This window comes from Cenococcum geophilum (assembly GCF_001692895.1).
Source record: "Cenococcum geophilum 1.58 unplaced genomic scaffold K441scaffold_8, whole genome shotgun sequence".
NCBI classification, from domain to species: Eukaryota; Fungi; Ascomycota; class Dothideomycetes; order Gloniales; family Gloniaceae; genus Cenococcum; species Cenococcum geophilum.
In genome coordinates, this window is record NW_027137566.1 from 226,766 (window position 1) to 249,441 (window position 22,676).

General features: G+C 51.8%; 6 protein-coding genes across 6 annotated transcripts; 3 read left to right on the top strand and 3 right to left on the bottom strand.

Moving 5' to 3' along the window:
* The first annotated feature begins 1,444 nt into the window (after window positions 1-1,444).
* K441DRAFT_654737 (MFS general substrate transporter) lies at window positions 1,445-4,267 on the top strand. The gene is made up of 7 exons (XM_067647736.1): window positions 1,445-1,636; window positions 1,743-2,095; window positions 2,158-2,223; window positions 2,290-2,442; window positions 2,720-3,031; window positions 3,090-3,180; window positions 3,307-4,267. The coding sequence occupies exons 1-7, from the start codon at window positions 1,594-1,596 to the stop codon at window positions 4,188-4,190; spliced, it is 1,902 nt and encodes a 633-aa protein (XP_067507407.1). The 5' UTR covers window positions 1,445-1,593; the 3' UTR covers window positions 4,191-4,267.
* A 98-nt stretch (window positions 4,268-4,365) lies between these two features.
* On the bottom strand, window positions 4,366-8,203 carry K441DRAFT_629697 (uncharacterized protein). The gene is made up of 8 exons (XM_067646245.1): window positions 7,554-8,203; window positions 7,366-7,432; window positions 7,245-7,315; window positions 6,849-7,188; window positions 6,332-6,783; window positions 5,764-6,251; window positions 5,419-5,664; window positions 4,366-5,366 (listed from the first exon to the last, which is right to left on the bottom strand). Exons 1-8 carry the CDS (start codon window positions 7,799-7,801, stop codon window positions 4,636-4,638), a joined length of 2,643 nt encoding a protein of 880 aa, XP_067507408.1. The 5' UTR covers window positions 7,802-8,203; the 3' UTR covers window positions 4,366-4,635.
* A 909-nt stretch (window positions 8,204-9,112) lies between these two features.
* On the bottom strand, window positions 9,113-9,824 carry K441DRAFT_693779 (Molybdopterin synthase sulfur carrier subunit; the record flags this gene model as incomplete). The annotated part of the gene is made up of 3 exons (XM_067652671.1): window positions 9,680-9,824; window positions 9,207-9,492; window positions 9,113-9,142 (listed from the first exon to the last, which is right to left on the bottom strand). Exons 2-3 carry the CDS (start codon window positions 9,480-9,482, stop codon window positions 9,113-9,115), a joined length of 306 nt encoding a protein of 101 aa, XP_067507409.1. The 5' UTR covers window positions 9,483-9,492; window positions 9,680-9,824.
* A 1,154-nt stretch (window positions 9,825-10,978) lies between these two features.
* K441DRAFT_546125 (RNB-domain-containing protein) lies at window positions 10,979-14,003 on the top strand (the record flags this gene model as incomplete). The annotated part of the gene is made up of 2 exons (XM_067642845.1): window positions 10,979-11,271; window positions 11,330-14,003. 2 exons carry the CDS (start codon window positions 10,979-10,981, stop codon window positions 14,001-14,003), a joined length of 2,967 nt encoding a protein of 988 aa, XP_067507410.1.
* Window positions 14,004-15,477: 1,474 nt separating this feature from the next.
* K441DRAFT_338448 (uncharacterized protein) lies at window positions 15,478-18,845 on the top strand. The gene is made up of 6 exons (XM_067641254.1): window positions 15,478-15,547; window positions 15,615-15,789; window positions 15,861-16,208; window positions 16,267-16,690; window positions 16,748-17,308; window positions 17,362-18,845. The coding sequence occupies exons 2-6, from the start codon at window positions 15,637-15,639 to the stop codon at window positions 18,603-18,605; spliced, it is 2,730 nt and encodes a 909-aa protein (XP_067507411.1). The 5' UTR covers window positions 15,478-15,547; window positions 15,615-15,636; the 3' UTR covers window positions 18,606-18,845.
* Window positions 18,846-19,141: 296 nt separating this feature from the next.
* K441DRAFT_338416 (FYVE-domain-containing protein) lies at window positions 19,142-22,159 on the bottom strand. The gene is made up of 3 exons (XM_067641253.1): window positions 21,179-22,159; window positions 19,573-20,923; window positions 19,142-19,400 (listed from the first exon to the last, which is right to left on the bottom strand). The coding sequence occupies exons 1-3, from the start codon at window positions 21,949-21,951 to the stop codon at window positions 19,332-19,334; spliced, it is 2,193 nt and encodes a 730-aa protein (XP_067507412.1). The 5' UTR covers window positions 21,952-22,159; the 3' UTR covers window positions 19,142-19,331.
* Window positions 22,160-22,676: the final 517 nt, after the last annotated feature.

Genomic DNA, 22,676 nt, shown 5'->3' on the forward strand with positions numbered 1-22,676 from the left:
GGAGGGTTTTACCAAATATTCTGGTGGCGGCGAATACGGATATCCAGCTACTGCCCAGCTTTTAGCTTTAGATGAAATAAATTTATTAAAAGAATCGCTAAGATTTAAAATCGGCTTCTCTAGCGCTGCGAGATATTAGCTAGGGACAATATGTGAAAGCTATAACTTTATACTGCATATTCCGACAATAAAGTGCCAACAAATCCAGCAGGAGCGGTAATACCATTCTTTCCAAGTCGGTTTGCCTAATTAAAGAAACGGAAGAGACAGGCCGCCAAGAATATGAATATGTTGCTGGGGTAGATGAAAAGAACTATTGATACTACGGAGGTCCCTAACAAAAGTTCTTGCACCTTCCTAATTAGGAAGTTTTAGGAATAATAATACTTATTACGGCTTTTTATATTTTTATATATTATCTTACTAAGTATAAATTAAAAATATAATAGGGAATTTTTATTATATATAGTATTAGGCTAGTAAATTAATATTTAAAGTTTGCGTGCCTTAATATACGCTGTGTAGACTCTAGTATACGCTACGTAGACTGTAAAATACGCACCTGTGCTTGCGCGTACGTCAGTTTGAAACATCCTAATTAGGAAGGTGCAAGAACTTTTGTTAGGGACCTCCGTAGGCTTCGCGTCTTAAGGGCGATCCAGTGGCTGGATAGGTCAAAAATGGGCATATTGTGGGACCCGGCTAAGCGGGTTGCTTACGCCATTCTCGTATACAACCAAAAATGTGTCTTGGTCTATCTCACTCGGCTGAGGGCGGTCTTGCACACCCATTTAAATCTAAATTGCGATCCATATATCCACAATAAAGACCTTTTTTATTGTAATCTATATTATAGAGGGCTAAAGTAAGGTCTCTATATTATATTCAAGACTTTTCTTAATAATTTTGGTTGTGTTTTAATGGTACAGGCCTGATTGGCAATTTCTGCCTTGCTGCCTCAGCCAAACTCACAAACCTCACCCTGGTGATCTGATCATGCAGGACTAGCCGTGGTGCCGTGTTCCGGTGTCCCGACACCACATCCAATTTCGCTAGGAACTGGCCAGGGGTGCACCATCCAGCGTAGACACCGTGCACTTACAAAAGGGCTGTGTTTGCAGCAAGGTGTGTGCACTTGCAAGAAAGGTAGTTTTTTAAGCTTAATTGTAATAGTGTGCAAGAAAGCGAAATTAGATGTGTGGTGTTTCGCGCACACTGGCTGTAGTTTTAGGGTTATGTCTTTTGTACAGCTGTCGGCGTGGGATGAGAAAGCATCTGGCGGCAGGTACTTGATCCGACTTGGCTTCGACTTGGTATAGCTTATACACACCCCACCATCTCTCACAAATGCTCCAGCACACAGCCCAACCTCAGTTTTTACACGTCTATGCTCGGTAATCTGAACGAGGTTGGCATTAAGATTGGCTGGCGTCAAGGCCCCTCGGGGAAGGCGTGTGACACCCGCTAGCGCCACCCTTACACTGGCGGAGGCGGGAGGCGTTTTCCACTCTCAGAATCTGCGTTACTACTTGACTCATTTGCCGCCTGCATTCTCACCACCAGAATGCACCAATCTGCCAAAGAACCACCGGTATGACAGAAAGACGCTTGCCAGTCAAGCAATTGGTGATATTGTGTGAGTCCCTCTTCTTCCCTTTACCTCATCCCTGCAGCATCCGCCCTTTACCAATTAAATGGTCGTTCTTAAGCCCATGAACGAGCTAACAATTCTCTCTTATCAGCAATATGTCGTTTCGCCGAACCAATAGCTCTGACGAGCGTTTTTCCTTACCTACCTGAAATGATCGAGAGCTTCGGAATACCCAAAAATGATATCGCTCGGTGGGCTGGATTAACTTCGTCTATATTTTCACTCTGTCAATGCTTGACCGGTATACCATGGGGAGTCGCTTCCGATCGGTTTGGGCGCAAGACCGTCATCCTCATCGGCTTGATTAATACCATGATTACGACGCTTGTATGGGGCTTCTCGACATCTCTGCCAATGGCTATTGTCGCAAGAGGGCTCTCGGGAGCAGGCTCGGGGAACGTGGGCATTTTAAGAACCACGGTGGCTGAGCTGTGCCCTTGGAAAGTGAGCTGCGCCAGTGAATAAGGCTAAAATTTGGTTGTGGTTGCATACTGACTCTGGAAAAGGAATTACAACCTCGAGCTTTCAGTATCATGCCTCTCGTTTTTACGATTGGTGCTATATTCGGACCGGTAATATTACTTTACGCCTCATCGATTTCTCTTGATTACAATGCCCTAACAATGTCGATCGTGTAGACCCTTGGAGGTGCTTTAGCAAACCCTCTACACACGGACCCGAAGAAACCACGAGGACACTCATTTCTTGAGAGATTTCCGTATGCTCTACCAAATATTGTAGCGGCTTGCATTTTCCTCATCGGTATTACTACTGGATTCCTGTTTTTGAGGGTGAGTTTATCTGTTCTCTGGAATCCTATCTCATGTGTTGATCATAAGTGGGTACATGCGAGGGAAAATATATTGAGTCCGTACTGCGCAATGTAACTTTTGAAGTACTTCAGGTACTTGTCCCGAACGAGGTATACAGAGGACCTTTATAATTCTCTTGGATACCCGAAGCAACTTACGAGGGTATAACCAGGATACCAAATAGAGTGGGCACCTTAACAGATGGGATATTTGAGTTTTTTAGAAGTGTAACAGGAACCTAGCTGACTGTGACCAGGAAACCCTCGACACACGTAAAGATCTTCCCGACTACGGCTTAATTCTAGGTCGAAGACTTACCAATTTCCTAAAAAGGCCATTTAACGCATTGAGGGGGAGAAAGAGCCCAGAAAGAGAGCCTTTGCTTAAACCATCACACCACAAACCACACATCAAGGTTATTGACGACGAAGAATCGTCATCGCAAGACTCAGAAAACTCGCCCGAACATCAACTAAGGCCCAGTTACAGAGACGTTCTAAACAGACAAGCTGTCATTAATTTAATAGTCTATGGACTTCTCGCACTGTATACTATAGCATATGACCAGGTATTTAGCGAAATTTGCCTTGGATATAATTGACTTCCGCTAACCCACAACTGAAAAGCTCATTCCAGTTTTCATGCATCATCCTCCACAGGATCTAGACAGTCCAAATGTTTGGCTTCCATTGAAATTTGCGGGAGGGTTTGGCGTTGGTAAGTTAACTACTTTGAGCATTTCCCTGGTATATGGATACAATCGCTTAAAGACAAGCTCCGCATGCATTCAAGTGCACAGGAATTCTGCATGACTAGTAGAGGACGTGCTAACTTGGTGAATAGATTCTAGCGAAATTGGTGTTCTGCTTACCATACAGGGAATTGTCTGCGTGACAATTCAGCTCTTCATCTTTCCTCCAGTTGCACACTACTTAGGCGTACTGCGTTGCCTTAGACTAGTCTTCATGATCTTTCCCTTCGTCTTCTTCATCACACCATTTACAACTCTACTCCCGACCACGTTCTCGAAGCAAGCTGCCCTTTTCGCTATCTTGATTGTCAGGGGATTCGCCGGCATATTCGCCTATCCCACATCCACCATCCTCATAACTAACAGCGCAAGCAGCCTGCGCACTCTAGGCACACTCAACGGCATCGTCACCAGCGTGTCCGCAATCGGCCGCGCCCTCGGTCCCGCCATTGGCGGCGGCGCCTTCACCATCGGCGTCAAGCACGGCTACATCATCACGCCCTTCTGGATCCTAGCTGGCATCGCGCTCCTCACAACCATCCCGACCTTCTTCCTCGTCGAAGGCGCCGGCTTCGGCGCCGACGAGGACATCGACTCTGACGCCGACGCCGACTCAGGCACCGAAGTGCTCGCCAGCTCCGCCTCCTCCTTCGACACCAAACCCGACGACCACGACGACGCGCTGGGATCCGAGCCCGAGTACGGCGAGCCCGTCACGCTGCTCAGCCGCACGTCGACCCGCTCGATTGCCTCGGGCGCGCTGGAGAGCGATGACGACATGGCGTTCGAAGAGGGCCCGGTGAGCCGCTGGCCGCGGCCGGGCCTGTCGCGCGCGGGCAGCGCGGCGCAGGACGGGCGGAGGCGTCGCTCGCCTAGTCGGAGGTCGTCAGTGCCGATTGGCATGGGTGTTGGGTTCAGGCGGTTCAGTTCGAATCTGGGGTCGACGGGGTTTGCGGGGGGTTCGTGGGGTGGGTAGGGGAGATGTGGTTGGTTGAGGAAGGGGCTTGAGGGAGTAATCTAATGATGCTAGGTTTTGATGTGGTAGAAAAGTTGTCATGTTGGTAAGGGGGATCATGTAGACGTCTGATGAGAAATGGGTGAAATGTAGTCGTAGTAGTAACGATCGTCTGGTCATCAATGCATAAACTAAACCACAAGATCTGTAAATTCTCTTCCTACCAGCTTTCGTGACGGCGTGATATAATATACACTTATAGCGGTAAACTGTCTAGCTCTGCCGTGCCTGCCAAAAACCCTCACCTTCTCAGCCCAGGAGTAAGAGGAGTAGTAAAAGCTCATTAATTTAGCGTCGCCATCGCGCCGACAAAGCAGCCCAAGAGTCATAATGTCCGTGACATGAAATGGCACAAGTAAAGCAGTGGCGCCCACAACATCTCTCCGCGTATCGTGACGATGTCAATCTACCAGTTCACACTATAACTCTGCATGCTTGGATCTGTATAATTCCATAGCATCCCATCTGGGACGAACAGAGCAGAAATATCAGCATCGATGCCGATGTTAAAGTCAAAATTTGAGTAATCAAAAGTAGGATCAAAGCCCGTCCCAGTCCCCATAGATAGAAGATCGGGTGTTTGAGAAGTGGCAATGCCAGTATTGTACCACGCCGGCGCGGTCTGAGGAGTTGGTTGCTGGGTTTGCTGCTGGGTTTGCAGAGCTTGTTGTTGCTGATGCTGCTGCTGATGGAGTTGTTGGTGTTGGTGTTGGCGTTGTTGTGGAACAGGTGAGGAGCCACTACTACCCATGGCCACTTCGGACAGCAGATGTAACGGCGTTTGAGTAGCTGAATTGGGTTTTGAACGCGACTTTGGAACCGGTTTCTGATCCGGGGCGGCGGTGGGACGTTCTTCGTCATGCGAGCCGCCTGAGCAGAATCCCGGCGCGTCACCTTTGGCGGCACCTTCTTTGATCTGCGAGAACTTTTCCTGCAGGCGCTTGGCGACAAAGTAAAACTTGCCATGTGGGCTTTGTGCATCTCTCGAGACGATTGTATTGAACAGTTGAACCAGCTGTTCCGTGTATGATTCAATTCGCAAGTCGTCTTTGTTGATAATATTGCCCATATCACTAGGGCTCGTCACTGAAACCCACATTTTCATGAGGCATACAATAGCATAGATAGCTCGCACACCTGAAAGTATGAGTATGGAATAATTTCAGGGGAGATTTTTGTAGAAACTTACAGAAGATGACAGGTAGGGTGAGAAGAATGTCTAATGGAACATTTAGAATCGTCTCCAATATCCCATGGGTTGCCGTAAGGCATTCTCCGAGAGCCGCGATATGGGCAGGGCCGACTAGATCCTGTTTACCCACTTTGGTGTAACTTTCTTGTTTGAAAGGAGTTTGGGGGTCTGGACCAGATTGGTTGTGAAGAGCAATCTCATGGATGTAGAGATTGGTGACATGTTCTGCAAGTCGAATTGCAGCTAATCGAAGTCAGCGGTCTTGGAAATAAAAGAATGCATGGTTTTATCTCATCTAGTGGCTATTTTCTTGACTCAATGCTAATGAGACATGAAACTTACGATCATTGTCTTTTGGCCTTTGAGCTTGTAAGGTCTTAAGTTCGTTCTCAAAGACTTTGAGAGCGTATACGACCTTAGGTTCAGATATGCCTATATCTAAGGATGGATCATCCATTGAGAATTGCGCAGATATTTCTTCCCCAATATGAGCCATCTTGACATGCTGGCAAAGGATGCGGTCAGAAGGAAGTGCCTCGGGCGATGTTTCAAGCATGTTTACGCTTTCCTCCATGTATCTCGTCCAACGAAGAAGAATTGGGCGCCTTAGAACCATCGCAATGCTCATGCAAAGGTAATAACAGACAATGAATGTTCGACGTGCTTCAATACTATTGGCATTAGGATGGCTTCTCGTGAATGGGCCGACATTCAGTTTTAGGACGTTCGGAGTTGGTCGCCTTCCGAGGCCAAGATCCAAAGCCATGACCGCAGCACAATTGACCATCATATAGAAATTGTGTTGTTCGTAATGAAGTGGTGGTCGGTACCTGATTCAAAACATTCAGTGCGGTTCCAGAGCATAGAATACGTAGAATTAATGGAATATAATTTCTAGTGGAACGCATACCATAGAACGCCTAGTTGAAGGGCTTGGACTATTTCCAGTGACTTCTCTCCGTTACGCCATATGATATCGGCAAACTGATCTTTCAGCAACTTCGTTAATTCTCTCTGAACATCTTGATTAATTATTTGTTCAGTGTTGCCGTGTGAAGATCCGGCAAGAATCGCGAGGAAAAGTAAAGGCTTCTTTTCCCTAACTTCTTTAACTGTTGTGCCAGGCGCAAGAGGAACCGCCGGGAAATGAGGGCAGATATCATTTACGTAATGATTGAATATTATTTCGGCAGTGTCGGCATCCATGAGGTTGTCAATAAGTCCGTTGATATAGGAATGATCAGCTTGGAACACCTTTTTGTAACCGCGTTTCATCTTTCCCCAGTTGGTGTCGTTGGAGTTCGAATCTGGGTTTTCGGCCATATCTTTGTGCATATCCTCCATATCTTCTGGTATGGTCGACTGGAACTAATTAGTTCAAGTAAACGGAGCGAAAGCTATAATCCGATCCTCTGGGAGCAACTCACTGTATTGCTATTTCCTTCCTCTATCCTTCTTCTCTTGTTGTTAGGGCTACGATTTGGTACTCCAGAGGACACATAGTTCATTGATGGCTCTGAGAGTCTGTTTGATAATCCCCATTCATGACTCTCTGTCCCACTTCTGTAGGAGCGCTGGTCACCTTGAAGCTGGGGCGGTGCTGGTTCATAGGCAGGCGATACCTGTGCTGAATAAGGCCGATTATCCCCAGGACCTCCGGACTTTTGAGCGTGTAATGTAGCCGTTAAAGCATCAATCTTCCTCTCTAATTCTGCCACTCGACTGTCGGCCTTCTTTTGTCGCTTTCTTGTGGGAGGGGTCGTTATGCTGGTTTTACCGTCAGCCAATACTCGAGCACTCAATCACCCTCAAAAGGGTCTTACCACTGCCTGTTTGCCTTTGCGCAACGTCGGCACGGAAGTTCGGGATGGTTTGGATCTTGATCACATCGCACCTGATTATGTTCAGTCGCCATAATAGTGTACCACGATTTTCCCAACGTACCTTTAGACCTCTACACGAATCGCAGGCTCGTGGCCTTTTTAGGTCTCTAGGGGATTTAGCGGAGGAACTTTAAATGGATTAGCACACGCTCAAACGCTCAGCAAGTAGGCATCCTCCTGTCGACGTAAATGATCAATGTGATCGCATGAAGCGAAAGAGCATGCTAGAGCAAATGCAGTATTACTCACTCATCGTGGTCACCATCTGCATCATTCTCATTATCTGTTGACGCCTCCTGCAAGCCTGGCGAGGGTTCTTCGAGCGTAGGATCGAGGGCGGTTGAGGGTGGGGCGTGTTGATGGTTCGTGGCGGGGAGATAGTACGGTTGATGAGCAGCGCCATTGTTCTGGAGGGTCGAGCTCGCAGTATACGACTGTGGGATTGCACGAGGCGGCAAGGAGGTATACTGCAATCTAGGATCGATTGGATCGGCCATTTTTTGGGTGAAGGTTGAAGTCGGTTCTCGTCGAAGGTCGGGATATCGGTTTCTCACAAAGTCCGCGACGGAGATCTTGGGAAGTTGGGAGTTTAAACGACAAATACCGTTTCGCGGACCACGAGGCTGACCTCAGAGAAGTTACTCGGAATGACTGTTCATTCGTAGAGTTCCGAGAAGATGGATGAAACATGTAGATGTCCGACCGGTGGTTGACTGTGTTTCCGCTGTGTTGCGATTGAATCATAAAATGTACGGTAGCCGCAAGGCGCAGACGAGCAGTTGGTTCGTAAGCTCTCGAGAATCAATGGACCGCAACCCAATCTGGCCAGCCTGCTTCCCTGATTCAGGAGTACGTGCTGCCTGCTGCCTGCTCCCTACTTGGAGAAAGGTCGGGCTCGGTTGGGCGACGGAAACGATTCTTCTGCTTCGATGCTTTGTATTTTTGTCTAGAATGTTTGAGGACATGAATTTCTTCGGAGCATGCAATGACTATTTTTCGATCAAAATACTACAGATTTTTCAATACACTGGGTAACTTCGCAGTATGCTTCGCCGACGGGACAGAAAGCTGCTTCAAATTACTCCAGGATGATATGTGGAAGGCGCCGTAAATCGAACAATATTCCCCCAAGAAACAGCTTTGGTGGTAAATTACTCCACAACCTAAAATTATTACGCTCAAGACGATCAACCGCTGGTCATCACTTAACAGAAAGCAATGAAGATGGTTGAGAATGACTTGGATTTGGATTTTCCGCCAAAATCAAGGCCTCAAGAGCCTGATAGAGCTATTCTATCGAACAATCATACTGGAGTCTGACATGCTCGGATACATAGCCACCACAATTACATGAAGAATTCCATGCGCCGTTGAGGCTTCCACTCGGTTTGATGCTCTAGGTGTGACCTCAAAAATAGCTCCGGAAACCAAGAAAACCATTCAAGTCAGCTTTCATATTTAGTTCTAAAGTGCTTTAGATGCTTATCCAAAATACACATGGCGTGGTGCGAGCTAAGCGAATGGCTCTTTGCGTGTACACCTTTATAATGATGTATGGGAGAGTCTATAGCAGGAATCTCTCCGCGTTGTCAATGCATCGGGAACTACAATCGGGTCTCTGTGGGTAGAGCTCCAGTCGCTAGTGCCATTCCGAGGTCGCCTTGGAGATCTCATTGAAACCAGATGGGAAGTTTGGTACCCAGCGAGATTACATATACGTGTGACAGTTGGTTGACAGATGAATGATAGTGTTTGTACAATAATGGAGAGCTGGATGGCAGCGAGCTACAGTCGGATATAATTGGATCTCAAGGCGCACCACCGTCCACTACGAGAATCTAGAGGGCCTCTAAGTGGCGTAATAAGTTAGAGGGCGAGGGCAAGTTGTCATCCAGAGCTCACGGGAGGAATGATAGCAACTTCGTCGCCAGCCTTGATCACCAAATCCATATCCGCCGCATCCTCACCATCCAAATCAATGTATTCGAGGTTGACAGTAACTGCACAGCTGCTGAGGACTTTGCCTCTTATTCCGGGATATTTTCCTTCCAGAAGCTCAAATAACTCCGCTGCACGGACAGGAGCAGGGATATTTTCGGAGTTTCTCTTAGTGAAGGAGGAGGCGGCTGCAAAGTAAAGTAGAGCAAACTGCCCTGCAGGAGGTTTTGGGTTTGCCATTTCACGGAGACTGAATTTTGTAATCTGTTAATAACTTCCCTAAATATAAAGCGGGTGCGTGACAGAAGCATTGGGGAATAATCAGATATAATTTGAAATTCCGCAGAAACGTTACTTGAAAGCAATCTTCGGATAATACATGCTATTTTTGGAGATCATCATAGAGAAAGGTGCGAAAGTTGTGAAAGCTGGCTTACTCTGAAATTTCCTAAGCCATTTACACCGAAAGCCACCTTGAGTATTCGAATAAAAACTGCTCAAGTTATGTTAGTCTGGGTAGCGCTATTGCTAGTAGTTATGGTGTGCCTGTGAGAAACGAAATGCAGAGATTTTTTGGACGTGGTGTTGAGGCAGTCGCGGCTTCTCTACTCAGTCTTGGCAATAGTCATCATCGTCTTTCTCGACTGGGTCTAGCGTTGGGAAATTCTTGGAGATGGCAAGTTGCGACGGCGAGTTGTTTTCTGCACTCAACACGATATGCCTAGGCCCAATGCTGCTGCTCTTCGAACCACTGATTTCTCAACGGCCTGTTGGAGCTGCATCATTAAGCAGCGCCGTCAACTCCGCCATCTATCCAACCTTCACCCTACATCATCCTCTTCTGTTCATGAACCTCCGGTCTTCAATGCCATTGAATCACCACCTCCTGTAGAAGGCTTACCTTTACGCCCTGAGCATTGGGCACAGATCCGGCAGCAAAAATCTCAGATTCAAAAAGCACCACTTCCCAGACCCAACCTTGACCTTGAACGAAAACCTCTCAACACCCGGCAGAAGAACCTAAGCCCTGAATTACAAGATGATCAGGTTGCTGGTGGACAGGAAAATAAAATCTTCTCCCTGAGGGAGAAACCGAGAGCAATACAGTGGCGGAGGAGACTTCAGACACCGTTTGGTGAATTTCAAATGAGAAAGGTAGCGACAGAAGTACCAGTAGTTGGACTTTACCATCATGAAAGGCCAGAGGTCAGGATTTCGTTTCATAGAACGCTGGAGACCAAGCTGGAGACCGAGCATAATCCTAAAAGAAAGCTGGCGATGGAATATCATCTTAAAAATCAATCTCCGAGAAAGCCATTGATCACGTATCGGTCTAGGAAACAGCCACTAGTCAAAAATCGACCTCAGATAGAGCCATCAGTCACATATCACCCTTATGGCCCAGGCTATCGAAAGGTGCCTTTTAATAAACCAGAGGAGAATTTATGGGAGCTGTTGGAACTGTATTCTTCCAAATCAGAAATCAACAATGATTCAACAACTCAAGAGGTATCTGGCGAATCCACAAGAAGTCTTTCCGCAGACCTTCATTCCCATGCTTTAGAATCGTTGGGCAAAACACGGCCTGCATTGGGCAAGCAGGCGGAAGCGATCTCGCACCAAAAAAGATCATTCCATAGCTCTAGAGTTGTACGTTGCTCTCAGTATCTAAGACCTCCAACCTGGCTGACTTGACCTCACAGCGCCCCCAGCAGACGACATTCTCGTCTACACCTATGTCCACTTCTCTGTCGCCACCGATAAATTCTCTATTAGAGAGGAAGCCAACGATTCGGGAGCGGCTACAGCAGTGGCAAGAGAAAAATGGTACCCCGAACTTCGATATTCTTAGCTCCTTTGAAAATCACCCACGGGTTCGTGATGTGACCAACGACCTTACAAGAATAGGTTCTTCTGAAGCAAGCAATACCCAGTCCTATGAGGATGATGAGACCGAGGAATATGAAACCGTTACAGATTTACATACGACTTCACTTTATTTGCAACCTGGTGATCTCGCTGAGATATTGTAGGTCTTTCTTTTCTTAATTCTATTGACTTCATAGGAATGACTCACATCACTTTAGTCAGGCGAATCGTGAGCCTATACTTAGTGTTTATGTCCAAAGCATTGGGTCACAGGCTCAGTTCTATACAATGACTGGAAAGTACGTTCACCGAGACCAACAAGCTGCCCAATTTGTCATTCCCAGCTTCATAGGTCGATCATTACTTGACAAGATCTTGCCATACCTGCCCACCAAGGAGCTTACACCAGAACTCCTCAATAAGTCAATCGATTTCGATATTGGTGTTCCGCGTGAAGTTGGTGCGCCAATATTAGAAAGACTCCTTGACCTCTGGCGTGAATCCGAAAAAGTTTATCGAGATAATGCATCCATTCTCGATAGCGCATACGCCACGCTGTCTAAGGTCAGCAGTTTATACTCGAAAACGTTGGAATCGATAACTTGGAAACTTCTTGGACCTCAAGGATCTGAGAGAGAACAATTCATCCCTACAACAGCTATGTTACTCGCGGCACGCAAAGCACTCTTACGTGCTGGATTCAGTATCTGGTCTGACTCACGAAACCAACGTGTCACTGGCCTCTACTCAATCAGGGTAAAGAATGAGGTGGAAGCCGTGGAACTTGTCCGGGACTGGATGCGAGACTATCAAGACTACTTAGCCCAGGCAAGCAGAGACAAAGCGGTGAAACGCTCGAAAATACTGAGACCAGAACAACACAGCCAAGGGGCGGTTCTAGTGGACAGATTCGCGGCTAAGGCTCGAGAGCTAATCTCCATCAGCCGAGGAATGCGAGAGCCCACTGATTCTGGGGGTGTAGGCCCAAGCAAGAAGCGATTCCCTATCACAGAATCGTCAAATGCGGTTCGAACGGTCCAAAGCCAAGAATTCACGGACGCGGATCGGCTTATAATCTCTTTCCTGGAGTCATGGTCACTATCGGTGAAGTTCAGAGGCTTGCCACAATTTCTCTCTATTGGACCAATGATTCTCCGTGCAGTTGGATGCTACGAAGACTATGATCACTCACGGGAAACTGGATACATGTTTCTGCAAGAGATCGGGGTCTTGGTACCGTATGAAAACAGGATCGCGTATGACGAAGGCCTGATGCTACCGACATCGCGGTTCTCACGCCAAGTGGAGTTAATAAACACCAGGGCGCAGTTGATTCGTAATGATCCTGGCTTTCACGATTCGATGGCGGACATGCGTGTGAATTGGGCTGGACAGACGATATACTGCATTGATGATGAAGGAGCCATGGAGATAGACGACGGTCTCTCGATAGCCAGAGTCGAGGGTAAAACCGGCTCACAGGCAGAATACTGGGTCCACGTCCACGTTGCGAACCCAACAGCGTTCTTCAACAAAGACCATGCGTTAGCCAAGCTTGCTGCACATATGACAGAAACCGTCTACACGCCAGAACGGGCATACCCAATGATGCCGCAATGGAGCAGCACCCAACACTTCAGCATTGCGCCCGGTCGGCCCGTTCTCACTTTCAGTGCCAGGATGGACTCTGCAGGCAATATTCAAGAGACTAAAATCCAACCTGGCACGGCTCGAACAGTGGTAAATATGACCCCAGCCACGCTGTCCCGCTACCTCTGTTTGCAAGAAGAGGAGGAAATAATCATGACGGTCGGTGGAGAGGTTCCAAAGAAACCCGAAGCACGACGTCGTATGCGAGATAAATTCCACCCGGATCAGATCAAAGACCTAAACATCCTAAACATGCTAGCCAATGCACGCCGCCAAAAGCGTAAGGAAGCCGGAGGTGTTTTTTTTGAGATGACGAGAGCTGAGGCTGCGGTTTACGAAAGTTATAACCGTCCAGGTCTAGGCTGGACCAGACCGTCTCGTGAAAAAGCTCGATTTGTGGAAGGAGACCCGGTCATTGAATTGTACGCGAAGCCATTTGTCAATTGGTTCGATGAGAGAACCCGCAAAAACATCATGGTCCAGGAGATGATGTTGCTGGCTTGCGAAATAGGAGCATCCTGGTGCGCCGAACGGAACATCCCCCTCGTATATAGGGGTACGGCACGAAAATCATTCAATATGTCTGTTCAGCGGTTCAAAAAGGAAGTTCTAGAGCCTGCGTATGATGCAGATGGAGTACTGCCTATGCATGTTGGGATAGAGTACCTGAAAGTCTTCGCGGGCCAGACTCTCCCGTCCACTACATCGATCCCGCATGGCGTCCTTGGACTACCACACTACGCGAAAGTCACAAGCCCTCTTCGCCGGTATGGGGACATGGTTACACATTGGCAGATCGAAAGCGCGCTGCGGGAAGAGGCAGTGACAGGTCGTAGTCTTGTGGGGAGCAAGGAAAGCAAATACCTTGCTTTTCAGACCCCAAAGATGATCAAGATCATGACTACGTTGATTCCGCGAGAGCGCCTCATCTCAAAGGTTAAATTTAACTCTACTCGGTTCTGGCAAGCCCAGTTCTTCCATCGCGCGCACAGCTTCAACGAATTGTCACTACCTGAAACAATTAAAGTCATCGTAACTAGAGTTTACAATGATCAATTCTGGCATTCAACCATCTCTACTGATTGGTCGGTTGAATTCAACATGGAGTTACCAGAGACTCTGGGGCTGCCGGCAGCAAAGGTCGGGGACTGCTGGGAGACTCGATTGGTAAGGGTTCATTTGTACTATCAATATAAGCAAGTGGTTCCGATTCGGTTGATCTCGAGGGAGGCGGAAGGATAGCTCGGATCGGACAGAATTTTTGCGGTTGAAAGCCCACCTCCTTCCCCCCCAAAAAAAAAGAGGCGGCGTCCAGTGACGTTTTCACGGCTTTTCAAATGTACATTAGCAATCCGCCAAGGCGTCAGATATCAATAGTATGTCCACAGTTGACCGACGATCAGCCGGGCTTCGAATACCAAGTTTTGCGAAGGGTCGAGACGTCAGCTTCCTTTTGCCATAAGGTTTCACCGCGTCTTCCAGACCACGGTCTTCGGACAGCTTCACGATTGCGGAGGCGTCGGACGTCTGCAACTGTGCAGCGGGGCTTCGGTGCCCTTGGGATGGGCCCAGGCCACCCATCCTGTCACGCCGTAGCACGACCAGACCCGGCGGAAAGGTCTGCTCGATGCTGGACATGGTGGGTATGGTGTTTTCTTGTGTGACGTTTGACGAAATGGATCCTTTGGCACGCGTGTACAAGAGATGCGGCGGAAGATTCCAGCTCGTGGTGCACGATGCTTGGGGATCGGAGGGAAAAAGACTTTCGGACGATGCAGGGCGGTGCCAGGCGGTGCAGGGCGTGCTAAAAGTGGCGACTCTGAGAATTGGNCATGGTAAGTTTCTGGTTGATGCGCATCCGACAGTGACGATCCGCGGAACAAGACAGATGGCGGTCAAGCCACACTCGCCAGCGGCTGCGGGAGATGACCAACCATGCGCATTGGCGGCGAGTCATATCGGACTGAACAAGATTTCGACATATCGAAGACACTACCGGCGGGGCCAGACTCTAGAATGCATGAATCGTGCACGTCTGGCTCGAATCGGTGCTTGCTGGTGGTGGTGGTGCTGGGTGTAGATCTTGGATGTGGGGCAGGGTCTGTGGTGAGTTGTCGCCATGGCAAAAAGGATCGGCCCGCCAGAATGGGCCAAATAACGATCCGAACGGACTCGAGATGTGCTGCAATGGCTGTCATGTTGGGCTGTGCGGGTTAGGATGGGGGCGATTGGGGGTGTGGAATAAGTGTAACAGGCTGTCTTGCCCGCCGTCTTGCCTTCCCAGCTAAAGGGCAACCACTCGATGCCCACTCGTCGCCCGCCTGTCGGCCTCTTTGATGCGGGAGCTGTTGGCTTCTGCCTGTGGTCTGCTGGCTGCTTGGCGATATCTGCTGCAGCCACGTTATCTGCCACAGATCGGCCTGCCAAACTGAATCCATGGTGACGAACCCGGAAGCCGACCGTGTGGGCCAAATGCAGCAGGTCAGCCTGACCACGCGAGTCAACTGGTCGATCCGTCCCAGGAGTGACACTGCGAATTGAGCCATTGAGCTCGTAACCTGGTTCTTGGGTCGGAGCAAGGGGGGAAGACGGGATCTCCTGTAAGATGGCTCGGGGGGTGCCATGTTTGCGGAGCGTACGAGTAAAGACGGCTGCTGCTCGAGCTGGGCTATCTGGATGATGATATACTATTAAAATCCCTATAGGTGTATATCTATATATTCGCAGGGTCCATCTAGACCGCACTTCTCCGGTCCATTCGAGCTTCTCCGAACTTTTCCTATACTGCAAGTCTCACTCATAACGCACTGCGAAGCTTTTTTTTTTTTATCCCAGCATCTGACTGGACAAAAGGTGCTTCCCGTCGTAGGTCACAATGACGATCCAACCTCCTAGCTCATCCTCGTTGACCGAGAATGTCCGTCCTGCCGACGAAACACTAACAGTCAACGACGCCAACAAGAAGAAGCAGCCCCAGCAACCCCGCCAGCTGCTGTCATGTACCAAATGTCGTGAGCGCAAGGTCAAGGTAAGCTCCCCCAAAAAAACCACTGGGACACAGCGTCTTGCCCCGTACTCTCGACTCACTCATATACGAAGTGTGATCGCACCAAGCCTTGCTCAGCGTGCTGCGCTCGTGGGCAGCCGAAAGAGTGCCACTTTGTGGTTGCCGAGGGCGGCGACTACAGCCCTATCCAACAGTCCTACGAGCTTCGTAAACTGCGCGCAGAGAATCTCCGCCTGAAAGAGCTTCTACGCGCAGGAGCATTTCCACTAACAGACGAGCAAAATGAGCGGCCCACGTCTTCAGATCGTCCTATGGTGGAGACGCCGTGGAAGCGGGCGATGAAGAGGAGCGCGAGTTCGCGGCAAAAGAGGTTCAAGAGCCAGGAGAAGTCGGACAATCTGTATTTTGGGAGTCCTAGCCTGGCCAATGTCATCAATGATGTTCGTAACCTTCTCATCTTCAACCGCGAAAGTCCCCTTTTTCTCATCGTGCGCGTAGTTCGCCAATCTCCAGGTCGGCCCGCAGTCCTTGACGCATGCCATGCCACGGGGCGCAGACATCTATGCTCCGCAGAACCCCCCCGCGTTTCCATTCGCAACCATGTGGCCGGCGTACCCGCAGGCTTGCATCCCGGCTCTTTTGAATTGTTTGCCTCCGAGGGATGAGCTTCTGGGTTATCTCGAGACATTCCAATGCCGCGCGCAGAGCTACTCGTTTCCTCATATGCCCGACGAAATCACCGCCATCGAGGTCGAGCGGTTCTTATCCGACTCCCAGAAAAATGCAGAGACATTTCCTGACATGCTTGCCCTGCTTTTTGCCGCGCTTGCTCAAGGATCGCAGAATGGCGTCTTTGACAAGTGTGGCGGCAAGTGGGTTGAAGGCGCCATGGAAGCAGAGTCGAAAAAAGGGGACGTCTACGGTAAGAAAATGATTGGTCTATTCTAACTCGAGCGCAACATTGACACCGCAACTACAGTCGCAGCGGCAATGCAGGCTCTACGCATGGCATCCTTCATGAACCGTCCCACGCTACTTGCTATCCAGACGTTGATCATGATCGGGCCATACCTGACGAACAGCGGACGTTTCCTCGACGCATGGACGCTATTTGGCCTCACGATCCGCCTCGCCCATTCCATTGGCCTGCACCGCAATCCCAAGTATCTCGATCCCGCCCCGCCGCCGCGAGAATGCGCTCTGCGGCAGATGCTGTGGTGGTGGATGCTGCACATGGACCAGCAGTACTCCATGACCCTAGGCCGTCCGCTCGGCATCAGCGGCATCGGGGACTGCTTACCACCAGAGCCTCTTACCACGAACCCGATAATCTTACGGCTAGACGAGTTCGTGAACCAGCTCACGGTGTTGGCGAGACAGATCCTCAGCAGCGATCGGCTCACCAATGGGAAAATCGACAACTTCACAGACAGGCTGCGAGCGCTGTGGGACGCGATGCCCGAGATGCTCCAGTTCGACGAGTCCTGGCTGGATGAAAGCAAAGAAATCCCTGAATGGCCGCTCGACGCCATGGCAGCCGGTAAATCTTGCCCCTCCTTCCACACTCAGGCCCCCGCTAACCAATTCCCGTAGTCTTCTACGGCAAAACGCACAACTACCTAATCCTGCTCAACCGGCAGCGCGTCGACGACCGGAGTTCGACGTCGCACTCGCCAGCCGCTGGCACGACGACCGCAACGCCTAAACCCACAACGGGGCCCCCAACCTTGATGCCCCCGGGGCCCGCGCCGCCGTCCCCGACGTCGCCGCTCCTACGCGGCCGCGCTCTCGTCATCTCGTCATCCACCGCCCTCCTCTCCGCCTTCCTCTTCTTCTACCATCGCGTCCCCGCCGCCCTCATCTGCTGGAACATGGGCCAGCAGGCCTTCAACAGCTGCATGATCCTGCTGCTAGACGCGCTGGAAACAGGGGACCTGGCGAACATTCCGCGCGTCGAGCGCGCCTACGCCGTCTTCGTCGAGCTGGAGCGAAAAGGCGTGCACAAGCTGGCCGAACTGGCCGTCGGGCGCGTGAGCTGGGCGTTGGCGCTTTTACGACGGCGTGAGAAGGAGGCCGCGGAGGGTGAGGCGGGCATGGCGGGTATGGATGTGGGAGGGGCGATGGGTATGGAAGGACCAATGGACACGGTTATGGGCAACACGGGGATGCTGCTGCTCGAGGATCCCGGGCTGCAGAGCTTCAGGCCCGAGCTGTTCGCGCCGCTGGGCTGGGACATGGCTGGGCGGGATCTGCACCCTCACTCTCATTCCTATCCACAACCTCAGCCTCAATCTCACCAGCCTATCCAGCAACAGCAACAACAACGGCAGGAACAACAACAGCAGCAACAGCAACAGCAACCGCAGCTTCAGCAACATCAGTACCAGCAGCAGCAGCAGCAGCAGCAGCATCACCTGCAACACCACCACCAACAGCCCTCCTCTCCCTTCTTCCCGCAACCGCACCAACACATCCTGCCCCACCCCCCTCAGCAACTCCCCCAGCAGCACCAGCACCAGCATCAACACCAGCACCAACACCAACGCCAACACCAACAATACCCTTTCCCACTACAACACCACTCGACGCCCTCCTCATCCTTCCAGTCTCACCCGCCCCAACCCAACCCCTTCAACCCCCCGGCGCACCCCTACCCGCGCAACGCCGCCGCGATGGACCTCGGCGGGGACCTCGGCGGGGACCCGGGATGGGCGACGCGGGGTGCGGCGGTGGTGGGAGTAGGAGTGGAAGTTGGAGGAGTGGGAGTCGGAGCCATAGATCCCGGAGCGGGCGTGGGGGTAGCGGACGAGGCGCAGGAGTGGGGGATGGACGGGTAGGTGGGGCCGCGGTGCTGGATATCATCTCGCTGAAGGCGTGGAGGAGCGGACGCATGCAGCATGAAGCACGAAAAGGATGATTGGTGGCGAGGCTCGTTTGCGAGGGACGATGGCAATAGAGCGAGGTGGCTTAGACGTGTATTAAAAGTCCTCGGGTTGAGTAATGTATAATACGCACACCTCGCTCTCTACACAGAGTGGGCATTTCGGTCTTCGGTAGAGAGGGGGCTTTGGGTTTGGATTTGGATTGAGGGGTAGGCGTTTACTTTCGTAGCGCGCTCCAATCTAGTTTGATTCACACAGTTCAGGTTATAGTCATTTCCATTAGCAATACCCCAATCCAACATCCGCCCCCCCCTTTCTTCTTGCAACCCAGACCCATTAAATAAAAACCCCAAACCAACAACCCCGCTCTATAAACGTGAAGCATATCAAACACCCCATCCAAGCCTACCCTGCGCGCCAGAATGCCGTAAATGCCTACGCGCTTCTACCCACCGAACCTGAGTAAGTAGCGATAGATCCAAACCAACTGATTAAAACGGACGAAACGCCAACATGTCTAAAAGCCTGATCCTGAATGCAAAAAGGAGAGTCCGCCCACGCAAAAAAGAACCGCCTGCCCCTTGCAGCGAGTAGAACGTAATGGAAACGAGCATGCATGCATTGCGAAAAAGATCTTATTCCGGTCTGTAGAATAAAAACTGTTCAAGAGTCGCGGGTCGTCTAATCATGCAACTGATGCGTCGGACAGCTCCCCGGCCCTTTAGTCTCCCACCACCTGCGGATACAGCTCTGTGCGAACCCAAGTTAGCTTTGTCCAATCAACCCCATTAACCACACTCCTCGAACCAATCCTCTTAACCCATCCCCTAACTCTTACCCCCCACCCTCATCCCAATCCAACCAAAGCACCGAAGTAAAAGGCAAGGGGAAAAAAAGGAAAAAAAAGGGGGGGGAAACTCACCCGATGAAACTTACACAAGCACAACAACCTCCCCATCTCGTCCCCCTCCTCGAACTCCTCGAAGCAGATGACGCACTCCTGCGCCTCGCCCTCCTCGCCCACGCAGTCCTTCTCTGTCGCCTGGTACACCAGCATGCGGTTGCTAGCCGTCACCCGCCGCGGCCGCGAGCCCTCGGCGCGAGACGAAGCGGCCGCACCGCCGACACTACTACCATCGCTACCACCACTACCACTGCCACTGCCACTACCGCTACCGCTACTACCGCTCGACCGATGTCGCGCCGCCACCCCCCCTGCCCCTACCCCTCCCGCTCCTCCTCTAGCACCCCCACCCCCCATCCCGGCCGCCGACCCGGATCCAGACCCCGACCCCGAAAAATGCTCCCGAATACACTCCACCACATGCTCCTCGCGCTCCGCCTCCCCGCCATCGAGCCCACGCGGCGGGAGTTCGTTCCCGCAAACCGGACACTCGTCCTCCTCCGCGATCTGGCGCTGCGGATGCTGCTGCTGCTGCTGTGGTTGCTGGTGCTGTTGCGGCGGAGCCAGGGGTGCAGGGAGCGGGGGTGGAGGCGAGGGTGGGAGAGGGGCGTTGACGTCGAGGAGGGAGCGGTAGCGGGAGGGGGGGGCGGAAGAGGGGGCGCGGTGGTGCTGGGAATGCTGGGAATGCGAGTGCGAATGGTGGCGGTTATGGTGGTGGTGGCGTGGAGGTTGGGGGACGTAGTGGGAGTGTGGGCGGGGCGGGGGGTCGCGGTGGGGGGTGTGCGGGTCGGTGGGTAGGAAAGGAGGGGTCGTCGCAGCGGCGGAGGAGGATGGAGGAGCGGGCGGAGGCCAGAGGTCTGAGACGCGGCTGCGGTTGTGGAACGAAACGCGGCGGTCGCGGAAGGGGTCGGGACGGTTGCGGGGCTGGTCGGGGCGGGCCTGTGAGATGTCGCTGTTGGAGGTGCGGCGGTGTTGCCGTGGGACGCCGGCCGAGGAACTGTCGTAGGTTGTGTGGCGAGGCCGGCTTTGTGGCTGAGCTGGTGGAGGTGGTGGGGGGTTTATCCCGTAGTCGAAGTTAGGGAAGGGCCAATTGTCGGGCTCTATTTGGTCGGAGTGATGCTGAGGGGGTGGGCTAAAATTCGGGTCTGGCACACAGGGGTTGCAGACTCGCACTTCCTCACCACCTCCAAGAGCTGGATTCCTGTAGGGACCGAAACTCGACATTACTGTTTGGTCTTCAGGGTCACCAGTAAGGTCGATAATGGTTGCCCCAACCCCAGTCAATTCAGACGGAGGGTGGACAATGAACTGGCGGGGAATCGTGATCCTATGTGGCGAACAATTCGCACAAACCACTCGCCCGCATTTTCTAGAGGTAAATGGTTAGCATCGTAGTCTCTAAGGAAATAGAGAGCTGCAAGCAGTGAAAGTAAAGAAATCAATGAATATCAAAATCAACGCACTTCCTCTCAGCACGATACCAAGTGAAGTTCCTCGCAAAACACACCCTCCTAGAGATATAAAACACCCTAACAGTAATGAAAAAGCGGAAAAGCCTCTTCCCATCCTCCACAAACCCATCCCAAACCCCTCAAACATAACAAAAAACTCCCCCAAAACATACCTGCAATGATGCTTCCGATACCAAAAGCTAAACTGATTCCCACAAACGGGACACTGCGCGACCTCCGAATCCGGCTGCCACGCCGGCAACACGATATCGCTCTCCCTCCTCCCCGCATCCACCTGCTCCGCGCGCCCACCACCATGATGAGGCCGCGCAGCCGGCAACGCCGTCAAATCAATAGCCGTGGCCGCCGACGACCCCGACGCCGCCGACAGCGGCAGGAACGACGCGCCGCTCCCACCACTACCACTGCCCGCATACCCAGGCCGCCTCGTCGGCGGCTCCGGCGCCGTAAGCCTCCTCTTCCTCTCCGCAATCCCCAGCGCCTCAGGCTGGAGCAGCCCACCACCACCACCACCGCTGCTACCGCGTCCCCCCTCTGCCGCGTGCGCCGGCGGCAGCGTCTGGCTACCGCCACCGCCACCGTCCAGGAAGCTAGGATATGGGCCCGTAGCATCGTCGGCGCTGGTCTCGCGCAGGAAGTCGAGCCAGGTCTGTCCGCCGAAGGGCTCGGTGGGCGGGGGGCCGGCGGCCAGGAAGTGGGCCGCCATTGCTTCGTCGCTGGCGTGGTGGGCTAGGGGGTGGGACATGTTGCTACTGTGCCCGTCATAGCGGTTGCTGTAGTAGTTGTAGTGGTGGTTGCTGCGGTTGTTGTAGTTGTTGTGCTGCTGCTGCTGCTGCTGCTGGGTGTGGTTTGGGTTGTCGAGCGGTGGGATTAGGGCGGGGGTGCTGTGGGAGTGGACGCGGGGCGGGAAGAGGCTGTAGTCCATGGCTGTGAGGTCAGCCAGGCAGTTGTCGAACGCTGCGGATGTGTGCTCGGGCGCGTATTGTGGGGGAGAGAACGCGGAGGAGGCTGAGGGAGGGAGGGGTGGAGGAGGTGAGGTTGGTCGTGCAGAAGGTTGGAAGAGCTGTGGTACCGAGAGGATTGTTCGGTTCCTCGCCACGGTAGAGGTGGAGGTTTAGTAATAACTCTGAGGTATTCCGTTCGCCTCCATGTGCATCGATACACTGGCGGAGGGTAATGTGTAGTGTTCAAGCGTCGGCGTAAGCTCGAGGCTCTCGGGGAGTGTTTGAGGGGAGTCACTAGTTCAATCCGGGATTAGGCGGTGGCGGTTGCTGGGCATGTAGCTAGCTGGAACGAGCGTGGATGCTAGAAAAAGCAAGTAGGTTGGGTAGGAGGGGGGATTATGGTGCAGTATAAGAATGTCAGGCTTGGTGCAGCAGAGACAGAAAGGAAAGTCAGTAAGTCTCGTGCTGTTTGGGAGTCGGCGGTGGTCGAGTGGTGGATGTCCTTATCTCAGAATCTCAGCCGCTTCGCAGAGGAATTGTGGCGGTTGCATAACCCAGCACCTACCACCCCCCCCTACAACCCTACAACCCCCGAATTCCTCCGCGAAGCGTCTGAGAGCTTATGGGTGCGCGTTTGGTGTATACTGGGTCCTTTTTCCAACGCGTGTTGATTTTAAACAACCCTGGCGGCGTGAATATACCAGCT

Coding starts and splice junctions, on each gene's coding strand:
- K441DRAFT_629697 (XM_067646245.1), bottom strand. CDS start 7,801: ATGGCCGATCCAATCGATCCTAGATTGCAGTATACCTCCTTGCCGCCT. Junction 6,784..6,848: donor AGGAAGGAAATAGCAATACA/GTGAGTTGCTCC, acceptor AATTAGTTCCAG/TCGACCATACCAGAAGATAT. Junction 5,665..5,763: donor AAGGCCAAAAGACAATGATC/GTAAGTTTCATG, acceptor GACTTCGATTAG/CTGCAATTCGACTTGCAGAA.
- K441DRAFT_654737 (XM_067647736.1), top strand. CDS start 1,594: ATGACAGAAAGACGCTTGCCAGTCAAGCAATTGGTGATATTGT. Junction 2,096..2,157: donor CTGAGCTGTGCCCTTGGAAA/GTGAGCTGCGCC, acceptor ACTCTGGAAAAG/GAATTACAACCTCGAGCTTT. Junction 2,224..2,289: donor TTGGTGCTATATTCGGACCG/GTAATATTACTT, acceptor TCGATCGTGTAG/ACCCTTGGAGGTGCTTTAGC.
- K441DRAFT_338416 (XM_067641253.1), bottom strand. CDS start 21,951: ATGGACTACAGCCTCTTCCCGCCCCGCGTCCACTCCCACAGCACCCCC. Junction 20,924..21,178: donor TATCGGAAGCATCATTGCAG/GTATGTTTTGGG, acceptor ATTTACCTCTAG/AAAATGCGGGCGAGTGGTTT. Junction 19,401..19,572: donor GCTTGTGTAAGTTTCATCGG/GTGAGTTTCCCC, acceptor GGGTTCGCACAG/AGCTGTATCCGCAGGTGGTG.
- K441DRAFT_338448 (XM_067641254.1), top strand. CDS start 15,637: ATGACGATCCAACCTCCTAGCTCATCCTCGTTGACCGAGAATGTCCGT. Junction 15,790..15,860: donor GTCGTGAGCGCAAGGTCAAG/GTAAGCTCCCCC, acceptor TCATATACGAAG/TGTGATCGCACCAAGCCTTG. Junction 17,309..17,361: donor GCTCGACGCCATGGCAGCCG/GTAAATCTTGCC, acceptor CAATTCCCGTAG/TCTTCTACGGCAAAACGCAC.